At 37.0% G+C, this 11,734-nt stretch overlaps 1 protein-coding gene across 1 annotated transcript in view; it reads left to right on the forward strand.

The window, feature by feature from the left end:
* CFAP54 (cilia and flagella associated protein 54) overlaps positions 1 to 11,734 on the forward strand; it is a 361,147-nt gene that overhangs the window by 335,749 nt on the left and 13,664 nt on the right. Inside the window, exon 68 of the mRNA XM_017511466.2 lies at positions 10,413 to 10,546. Within this exon, the coding sequence (XP_017366955.1) occupies positions 10,413 to 10,532 (120 nt within the window). The 3' untranslated portion in view covers positions 10,533 to 10,546. The remainder of the gene's footprint in view (positions 1 to 10,412; positions 10,547 to 11,734) is intronic.

The raw sequence follows: 11,734 nt of genomic DNA on the forward strand, positions 1-11,734 counted from the left end.
GTGCCACTGCACTCTAGCATGGGCAACAAAGCAAAAAAAAAAAAAAAAAAAAAAAAAAAAAAAAAAAAAAAAAAAGAGAGAGAGAATGAGCACTGAGCCAAGGGGAGGAGCAGGAGACTGAGACAGGGGAGTTCAAGAGGCTGCATGACGCAGGAGCATTTTATGGAGAGTCTTGGACTTGCCAGTGGTTGACAGATATGGCAAGAGGGAACTCAGAGCATAGTTGTCAAGTGGAAGAGAGCCAGTGCTACAGATTGGAGAGGGACATCTTCTGAGAGTATGTCTTCCTGGGTGTGGATCCTGGCTCTGACACTAAATAGCCGAGGGACCTTGGGCAAGTCCCTGAAAGTCTCCAGGTCTCATGGATGTATGTATTAGTTCATTCTCACACTGCTATAAAAATACTACCTGAGACTGCGTAATTTGTAAAGAAAGGAAGTTTAATTGATTCAATTGATTCACAGTTACGTATGGCTGGGGAGGCCTCAGGAAACTTACAATCATGGTGGATGGTGAAGGGGAAGCAGGGCATGTCTTACATGGCAGTGGGCACGAGAGAAAGCAGGCGATATGCCAGACGGTTAGCAAACAGATCTCATGAGGACTCCCTCACTATCAGGAGAACAGCATGAGGGAAACCAACCCAATGTTCCAATCACCTCCCACCAGGTCCCTCCCTTGACAGGTGGTGATAACAATTTGAGATGAGATTTGGGTGAGGACACAGAGCCAAACCATACCAGTATAAAAAACATATCACTTTGTGAAAAGTTATATGGGCTCACTTTACTACAGGTCAAGAAATATCCCCAAAGAAATACTTTACATTTTAATGCTGTCATTTTATTTGAAATTATGTAAATGCTACGATTTTTTAAAAATCTTGAACTCTTTGGGGAAAAGGTATAACTCTGACTTCCTAAAGCATATTTGGGTTCACTTAGTATTTATGACATTGACGTGCTGTGACTATGAGATAAATTTAGCATTTTCACCTAACTTGACATTTTAAAAACTTGTCTCCATGATTTTGATGGTAGTGGTAATCGTGAGTAGAATGTTTGCTTCATAAATGTATCCTGACCATGTTTAGGTGGTTTACTAATTCTAATTCTATTCCTGATTTAAGTAGTGGTTTTACAAATAATAAGGCTCATTATCTCCTCTGTGAATCAACATTATTTTGAAAGTTTTAGCTGTTATAATAAGGTAAGAGAATAAAGAGAATAAAATCAATAAGAATAAAATCAATAAGAATAAAATCAATAAACATAAATATTAAAAATATTTTAAAAAAGAGAATAAAATCAATAAACATAAATATTAAAAAATAACAGACAAAATTATATTTATTTATAAATAATATTTTAAAACCCAAACCCAAGAGTTTTAAGAAATGATTCAAACTAAGAGAATATGACAAAGTGGCTGGATATAAAAATCAATAACTTCTTTCTTCTAGGAATAATAATTTAAAATGGAAATTTTTAAAAGTTTATTCACAACACTGGCAAATTATAAAATGCCTAGGAATAAATTAACAAAAATAGTACAGGATATAAGTAAAGATAAGGATGTAGTTTTAGTAACAGACAATTTTTCTATACCATTCATTTAATAAGGCTGCCCCTGCCTTCCTTAATTGTAAAATCAACCAGTCATATATTAATAATACCCTATCATCACTTCCAATTAACATTAAATGGGAGTTCTTAGCCTGTGAAATAAAGGAAGAATTTTTAACAGGTTTAAATATGGGAAAGAAGAAAAGCTTTCATTATTCACAGACATAGAAAATCCAAAATAGTCTTCAGAATAACTCTTAGCATGTATAAGTGAATTTAGTGAAGTTTCTATCTATACTATCACTGGAAATATAAATTTTATTTTTATATAGCAGAAGCAATAATCAGAAATTTAAAAAAATTAAACTCTCATTTACAGTAGTACCAGAAAATTCACATGGACATACAAAGGACCCAGAATAACTAAGAGCATCTAAAAGGAACAAGTGTAGGGACTTAATTTCTAGTTATCAAATCTTGTTAAAGAGCTACAGTAACACTGCATGTGATTGCAGTGAATATAGATAAATAGAGAGGATAGGTAGGTAGGTAGGTAGGTAGATAGATAGATAGATAGATAGTCTCTAAATATTTATAGAATAGAGACTCTCTCTCTCTCTCTTCATCTATCTGGACTCTCTATTATATTTATGTATTTGTAAATAGTCCAGGAAGAGATCCCTACGTATGCAGTCCCATAATTTAATGACAAAGGTGACTTATCTTTTCAATAAATGAGTTGAGTCAATTGGATATCTAAAAATAATGTGCCTCAATTCTTACTTTACACAATATAAAAATTCAATTCCAAATTGATTGTGGCAATAAATGTGGAAGATAAAACAATAAAGCTAGAGGAAATCATAAGAGATTATCTTCATGACCTTGGTGTTAGCAAAGCTTTCATAAAATAGGATACACTTTTGAAAGTACCAATCATAAAGAAAAGTCTGATAAATTGGACTGTATTTTAAGATACCATCAGGAGGGTAAAATGGCAAGCTACAGAGTGGGAGGAAATTTTTATATATACCCCAACAAAAGACCTGGTTCTAGAATATATTAAGAATTCCTGTATATATGAATGAGAAAAAGACACCTCAGTATAAATTGGACCGAAGACCTGTGCTTCAACAGAGACCTATACTTAAGTTCAGTGTTACTAGTTTTCCTGGATGTGACATTAAAAACATAGTGTGGTGGTATATGACATGTGCAAAACATACCAGAACAGCCACAATTTTAAACAGAAATTGTCAGAGTTTGTGAAGCTGTGGAATAACTGGAGCTGGTGGAAAATATAAATTAGAAAACTGTTTGGTAGGATCAGGTTAAAGAGGTATATATACGTATCTGATGGCCCAGCAAATTCCATTTTCATGTATATGCCTAACAGAAATGTGACATATGTATATCAAAAGATATTTTTATTCATAACACCAAAAATTGGAAGTAACTCAACTGACCATTAACTGGAAAAATGAATAAATTGTGTTACATTCACACGATGAAAATGATGTATCAATAAGAATAAACAAATTATTGCTTCAATCTAAAAACAGACAGGAAAGATTACATATTGTAAGATTCTATTCATATACAGTAACAACAAAGACATATATATACACACACACCTGGTCAGTGACTAGGAGGGAGCACCAGGGAGACTCCTTGAGTGCTGATCATGTTCTATTTCTTGACCTGGGTGATGGTTATATGAATATGTTCATTTTGAAAAAAAAGCGTATATGCAAGTTGCACATTTATGACTTCTCCTCCTTTTCTATCTACATGTTATGATTCAATCAGAAGAAGTTTTCTTAAAAAAATTCTACTTTTTACTTAAAAGAATTGTATTTGGCAAGGGGAAAATATAAGATACTGTATTTTAGCATGATAGAAATAGCTAAAATTTGAAGTATCTGACTTGTCTACCAAAGGGCTTAAAACACCTAGAATATCTAGAAAGGAAGGCTTAAGAACACAAGGGTGGGTTCTGACATTTTAGGGTAGTTTGTGTTCTCCTGAGGACCAACAAGGATTAGTAACTCCTGGGTGACAACTGCTTTTATTTTATCTGTCTAATCTGTAGCTTTCACTCGTGGGCTCCATAAATAAAGCAATTAATCTTCATCCTTTGACAAGTGACCACTTGTTTCTTGAGGTTCAATGACAAAGTCAGAGACCAAAATGCTCTATTTGTATCTAGTATATAAATTATGTCATGAAGATAATTCTAATGTTAAGTAAAATTAACTTAGCCACTTGTTTTTTTGAAAAGCCATTCCTATCTTTAACATGGAAAGAATTCCACAATGAAAGCAATAGAGTACAAAAGAAAATACACATATATTAATGCTAATTATTATTTCTTTGTTTCCTACCTTGATTATCTGCTAAAGGGATTAAGTCAGACATGAGATTAAAATAGGTGGACTATTTAGTGCAGTTGAATAGCAATGAGGTACAACCAAAATAATCACAGTAAACACATGTAATTTGAAAATATTAATAAACCAGTTAATATTAGCTTGCCAGAATGTTTCCTATATTTTTCTGAAGAAGAAATAGTAGAGAAATAGCAAAACAACAACAACAAAGATGTGTAACATTCTCTAATATATTACCTTGAGTGAACCCTCATATATTACTGGTTGAAATGATAATTGCCCCAACATATTTGGAAAGTAATTCTGTAAATAAATGTTAAAGTATAAAAGGTAAATGCCATATGACTAAATAAAACCACTATAGAGAATCAATAGTACAAAAATTAAAAGTACTTGTACCCAAGAATATATATAAATAGGCAAGCATATACAAAAACTAGAAAAAAAACTTCTAGAGAGAATAATTGTATAAATCAGGATACAGCCAGTCCATGAAGTGTTCGGTAGCCATTTAAAAGGGTATGTTCAATAATGATAATAATATGCAGCCTTTATTGAGTCATCATTGTGTGCCAGGTACCATTCTATGTTTTATTTAAATAAACTCATTTAATCCTTGTAACAAGATGATATGGGAACTATTATAATTTCTTTTATTTTAAATTTTGTTTTAGGTTTGGGGTACATGTGAAGGTTTGTTACATAGGTAACTCATGTCATAGGGCTTTACTGTACAGATTATTTTATCACCCAGGAATTAAGCCTGTATTAGTCTGTTCTCAATAAAGACATACCTGAGACTGCTTAATTTGTAAAGGAAAGAGGTGTAATTGACTCACAGTTCCACAGCACTGGGAAGGCCGCAGGAAACTTAGAATCATGGCAGAAGGGGAAGCAAGCACAACCTTCTTAACATGGGGGCAGCAAGGAGAAGTGCAGAGTGAAGCGGGGGGAAAGCCTTTTGCAGAACCATCAGATCTCATGAGAACTCACTCACCATTACTAGAACAGTATGATGGTAACTGCTCCCATGATTCATTTCCGTCCCAGCAGGTCCCTCTCACGACACATGTGGAGAATATGGGAACTATAGTTCAAGATGAGATTTGGGTGGGGACACAGCGAAACTATATTATTCTGCCCCTAGCCCCTCCCAAATCTCATGTCCTCACAATTCACAACACAATCAGCCCCTTCCAACAGTCCCCGAAAGTCTTAATTCGTTCCAACATTAACTCAAAATCCAAGTCCAAAGTCTCACCTGAGACAAGACAAGTCCCTTTTGCCTATGAGCCTGTAAAATAAAAAGCAAGTTAGTTACTTCCTCAATACAATGGGGTACAAGCATTGAATAAATACGCCCCTTCCAAATGGGAGAAATTGGCCAAAAAAGGGGGGCTACAGGCCCCACGCAGGTCCAAAATCCAATAGGGCAGTCATTAAACCTTAAAGCTCTAAAATGAGCTCCTTTGACTCCATGTCACACACCCAGGGCATGTTGATGCAAGAGGTGGGCTGCCATGGCCTTGGGCAGCTTTGCCTCTATGGTTTTGCAGGGTATAGTGCCTCTCCTGGCTGTTGGCACAGTCTGGTGTTGAGTGTGTGTGTGTGGCTTTTCCAGGTGCACAGTGCAAGCTATCAGTGAATCTACCATTCTGGGGTCTGGAGGATAGTGGCCCTCTTCTCACAGTTCCACTAGGCAGTGTCCCAGTGGGGACTTTGGGAGCTCTGACTCCACATTTCCCTCTGCACTGCCTTAGCAGAGGTTCTCCATGAGGGCCCTGCCCCTGCAACAAACTTCTGCCTGGACATCCAGGCATTTCCATACATCCTCTGAAATCTAGGTGCAGGTTCCCAAACCTCAATTCTTTAGTTCTGTGCACCCACAGGCTCAGTACCATGTAGAAGCTGCCAAGGCTTGGGGCTTGCACTCTCTGATGTCATAGCCTGAGCTGTACCTTGGCTCCTTTTAGCCATGGCTGGAGCAACTTGGAGGCAGGACCCCAAGTCCCTAAGCTGCACACAGCAGCGGGGGTCTTGGACCCGGCCCCTGAAAGCATTTTTCCCTTCCAGGCCCTGGGTCTACCCCAAAGGTCTCTGACATGCTCTGGAGCATAAATTGTGACATTTTCCTCATTGTCTTGGTAATTAACATTTGGCTTCTTGTTACTTTTGCAAATTTCTGCAGCAGGCTTGAATTTCTCCACAGAAGATGAGTTTTTCTTTTCTATTGCATTGTCAGCCTGCAAATTTTCCAAACTTTTATGCTCTGCTTCCACTTGAATGTTTTGCCACTTAGAAATTTCTTCTACCAGATACCCTAAGTCATTTCTCTGAAGTTCAAAGTTCCACAGATCTCTAGGAAGGGCAGGGGCAAAATGCTGCCAGTCTCTTTGCTAAAGCATAACAAGAGTCATCTTTGTTCCAGTTCCCAACAAGCTTCTCATCTCCATCTGAGACCACCTCATCCTGGGCTTTATCATCCATATCACTATCAGCATTTTGGTCAAAGCCATTCAGCAAGTCTCTAGGAAGTTCCTTACTTTCCCACATTTTCCCGTCTTTTTCTGAGCCCTCCAAACTGTCCCAGCCTCTGCCTGTTACTCAGTTCCAAAGTCATTTCTACATTTTCAGGTACCTTGACAACAGTACCCCACTTCTGATACCAGTTTACTGGATTAGTCTGTTCTCTCTCTACTAATTAAGATATACCTGATACTGGGTAATTTATAAAGAAAAGAGCTTTAATTGACCCACAGTTCTGCAGGGCTGCAGAGGCTTCAGAAAACTTACATTCATGGTGGAAGGGGAAACAAACACATCCTTCTTCACATGGCAGCAGCAAACAGAAGTACAGAGTGAAGTCAGGGGAAATCCCCTTATAAAACCATCAGCTCTCTTGAGAACTCACTCACTATCACAAGAACAGTATGGAGGTAGCTGCCCCCATGATTCAATTACTTCCCGCCGTGTCCCTCCCATGACACATAAGGATTATGAGAACTACAGTTCAAAATGAGATTTGGGTGGGGACACAGCCAAACCATATCAAGCCCAGTACCCAATAGTTGTCTTTTCTTCTCCTCTTCCTCCTCCTACCTTCCACTCTCAAGTGGACCCTGGTGTCTATTGTTTTCTTCTTTGTGTTCATAAGTTCTCATCATTTAGCTTCCACTTATAAGGGAAAACGTGGTATTTGGTTTTCTGTTCTCGCATTAGTTTGCTGAGAATAGTAGTCTCTAGCTTCATCCATATTCCACAAAAGACATGATCTCATTCTTTTTTTATGGCTGTGTAGTATTCCATGGTGTATATGTACCTCATTTTCTTTATCTAATCTGTCATTGATGGGCATTTAGGTTGATTCCATGTTGATATGATTTGGCCATGTGTCCCAACCCAAATGTCATCTCAAATTCAAAGAAGAACCTGGTGGGAGGTGATTGAATAATGGGGGTAGATTCTTCTGTGCTGTTCTTGTGATAGTGAGTTATCATGAGATCTGATGGTTTTAAAGTGGCCCTTCCTCCGTTCTTTCCTGCTACCCTGTGAAGAAGGTGCTTGCTTTCCCTTTGCGTTTTGACATGATTGTAAGTTTCCCAAGTCCTCCCCAGCCATGTGGAACTGTGAGTCAATTAAACCTCTTTTCTTATAAATTACCCAGTCTCAGGAAGCTCCTTATAGCTGTATGAAAATGGACCAATGCATAAGTCTTTGCTACTGTGAATAGTGCTGCAGTGAACATTTGTGTGCACATGTCTCAGTGGTAGAATGTTTTACATTTCTCTGGGTATATACCCAGTAATGGGATTACTGGGTCTAATGATAGTTCCACTTTTAGTGCTTTGAGGAATCACCATACTGCTTTCCACAATGATTCAACTAAGTTACACTCCCACCAACAGTGTATAATGTTCTCTCTTTCTCTGCAACCTTGCCAGTATCTGTTATTTTTTGACTTTTTAATATAACAATAGCCATTCTGGTGTGAGATGGCATCTCATTGTGGTTTTGATTTATCTAATGATCAGTGATAGTGAGGTTTTACTCATATGCTTCCTGGGTGCAGGTATGTCTTCTTTTGAAGTGTCTGTTCATATCCTTTGCCCATTTTTTAGTGGGGTTGTTTTTCTCTTGTAAATTGTGTTTCAGTTCCTCATAGATGCTGGATATTATACAATTGTCAGATGCATAATTTGCAAATATTTTCTCCCATTCTCTAGGTTGTCTATTTACTCTTGTAGTTTCTTTTGCTGTGCAGAAGCTCTTAAGTTTAATTAGATTCCACTTGCCACTTTTTGCTTTTGTTATGATTGCTTTTAGTGTCTTTTTCATAAAATTTTTGCTCATTTCTATGTCCAGCATGGTATTGCCTAAGTCATCTTCAGGATTTGCATAGATTTGGAAATGCAATAATATTCACAATTGCCACAAAAAGAATAAAATACCTAGGAATACAGCTAACCATGGATGTGAAAGATCCCTGCAATGAGAATTATCAAATACTGCTCAAATAAATCAGGAAGGACACAAACAAATGGAAAAACATCCCACGCTCATGGATAGGAAGCATCAATAGCATTAAAATGGCCATACTACCCAGAGCAATTTACAGATTCAATGCTATTCTTATCAAACTACCAACAATATTCTTCACAGAACTAGAAAAAACTATTTAAAAATTCATGGAACTAAAGTTATGGAACCAAAAGAGAGCCTGAATAGCCAAGGCAATCTTAAACAAAAAGAACAACTCTACAGGCATTATGTTCCTGACTTTATACTACAGGGATACAGTAACCACAACAGCATGGCACTGATACAAAAATAGGCACATAGACCAATAGAACAGAATAGAGAGCTCAGAAATGTTGCCATATACCTATGACCATCTGATCTTCAACAAAGGTCGCAAAAACAAGCAATGGGGAAAAGGCTTCCTGTTCAATAAGTGGTGCTGAGGTAGCTGGCTAGCCATATGCAGAAGACTGAAGCTAGACCCCCTTCTTTATATCATATACAAAGATCAATTCAAAATAGATAGTTTATATTTTATGCATGTAGAAATTAAAGTTCAAACAGTTTAAACATTTTACCCAGCCTCACATAACTGGTAAGTGATAAGGTCTGAATTTGAACCCACCTCTGCCTCCTGGGTTCAAGTGATTCTCCTGCCTCAGCCTCCTGTGGAGCTGGGATTCCAGGCACCTTCCACCATGCCTGGTTAATTTTTTGTATTTTTAGTAGAGATGGGGTTTCACTATGTTGGCCAGACTGGTCTTTAACTCCTGACCTTGTGATCCTCTCACCTCAGACTCCCAAAGTGCCGGGATTACAGGCATGAGCCACCTCGCCCGGCCCCAGGATGCACACTCTTAACACCATGTAGTTATTCTGCCTCCCTGAATTGATTAAGAGGGATTTATCTTATATATTGCTAATTGAGAAAGCAAATAATGGAAACCGAATAATTCCATTTTTAAAAAGAAAGAAAAGAACTATCCCATATACCTTCCAATATGGAAACATTGATTATATAGGATTGATCAAGGAAGTGAGATATTAATTTTTTATTTATGCCTCTCTTTATTGTTAGCAGTTATAGAAAACACTGGAATACTTTATCATTTTTTAATCCAAAAAAGTGATGTAAAAGTTAACAAAAACCAGCCTCCAAATGCAGTATCCACATTTAGGTTCATTATGCTTTCTTGAAAATAAAACAAATGTCTGGCTCATTAGCAAGTAGACAAAAATTAATAGAAACTTGTCCTCTATTTTTTTTTTAAACCAGGATTCAGACCCACAAGGCTGTAACTAATTGTGGTCATTCTATGCAAGTATTTACCTAGATTGGCATGAAGTGGGTCCCTAGCAAACATTTGTTTTCCTCCCTTCAATTTTCTTCTCTCCTCCTTGGCCTTCCCCCAACCAATAACCAAATGCTATGACCACACAAGCAGTCTTTATTTTCCAGTTTTTAGCCTGCCCAGGATGACTTTGGCTGTAGTTCTTGCTCATGGTAATGCAGTGTCTCTTTCAGATAGACTGATTTCCAAACATAACTTCCTGGTGCTTCCTCTTTCACTGTGTCAAGACTTATGAGAGACAGGAGATTTGCCAACTGGTCAATCTGTTACACAGGAAAGCGTTTTCTTAAGAGAACGGCCAAAAGTCCTACATTTAGAACCATGTACAATGATTATATAAATACAAATAGTCCATATTTTTAGAAGTGTTTGCTGTTTTATGGGCTAATATGTGAATCTTAATAGGATGTGACATGATATATGTGCCATTTCAGCAGTTTAGAGATATGAAACTTCATGCCTTACCTGAGGCACACAAGTTAACTCTCTCATATAAAATTGTTAGAAATTGGTATTTGCATATTTTGAAAACTTTGTCAACAGTTTGAAACAATGTATTTCATGAACACTTTTATGCTTTTCCTCAGGTCCCATTTGATATCTCGCTGCCATCTATATTCAGTCTTGAGAGACTGTTTGATCTGGCTAATGGTTGCATTTTATCAGGAGGAAGACTTTTCAGCTGGATAGTGTCAATTATTCCCTGAACATCCTTTACGCGGTAACCTTATAAAGGAGTTGATTGTTGTTTCTCTTGGTTTGAACTAAGTTTTTGGAATGGTCCTCTTACAACAACAAAAATAAAATTGTTTTCTTACACAAGCTAAATTTCTTTAAAATTATTTTTTTGAGGAATGTCTTAAATTGTACTTGAATTAAATGACAGTGCTGTTGTTTATTAAAACCATCTTACAGAGCTGTTTGTAGAAAACAAGTTTGTGCACAGTGCAACTATTTTCACCTTTGTAGTCATTTATGTTTAGGTTGTTTTCAGACAGCTCCATAAAGCAAGATTGGATGAAACCAGTGGTTCTCAACTGGGAGCGATTTTGTCCACTAGGTGACATTTGACAATATCTGGAGACACATTTAGTTGTTATCACTGGTGGAGTACTAGTGGCAGCCAGCGGCTAAACATCCTACAAAGCACAGGATGGCTCCCACAACAAAGAATTACCAAGCCCAAAATGTCACTACTGCTAGTCTTGTAAAAACCTGGATTAAACCCCAACATGTGCTAATTTCAACTTTGGAAGTTCTTCTAAATGACCTGGGAAGAAATCTGTAGCAAATTAGACCTTCCTTATTTTATACTTCTAAGAGGCAATATTGTGTAGAATTTTAGAGTGCCAGCTTTAGAATTGTATAGACCTGGGTTTAAATAGTAACCTTGCCATTTGCTAGCTTTGCTACTTTGGGTATTAACTTAAATTCTGTAAGCTTTTATTTCTTCATCTGTAGAATGGGGATGTTAATATCTATCTCATAGGATTGCTGTGTGTATTAATTAGGTGAGTTGAAGTAATAAGCTGCTTAGCACAATGCCTGCTGTAACGATAGAGTGCTGGGAGTATTGATTTCCTGCCAAATTGGAAGAGGACCCTGCATTTCTGACTCATTTTGTCTAGTGTCTAGCAATGCCACACATGAATGCTTCCCAGATGCTAGTCAATGAATGCTCATGGTAAACAAAAAAAAAAACAAAACAAAACAAACAAAAAACACACAAATGTGATTTTCTAAAGCTAAATTGATTTAGTGTATTATCCTCTATTCTGAATTTCCTACTAGTGTTAAAAAGGCCTTTAAAAAAAAAATGAAGCAATAGTAATAGTAGCTGGCAACTGGCATTTTAAAATAGTTTCATTTGATAATAAAAGAAAAAATACCAATTTATGTTAGTCTCTAA

Source organism: Cebus imitator, unplaced genomic scaffold (assembly GCF_001604975.1).
Source record: "Cebus imitator isolate Cc_AM_T3 unplaced genomic scaffold, Cebus_imitator-1.0 Scaffold18, whole genome shotgun sequence".
Lineage (NCBI taxonomy): Eukaryota > Metazoa > Chordata > Mammalia > Primates > Cebidae > Cebus > Cebus imitator.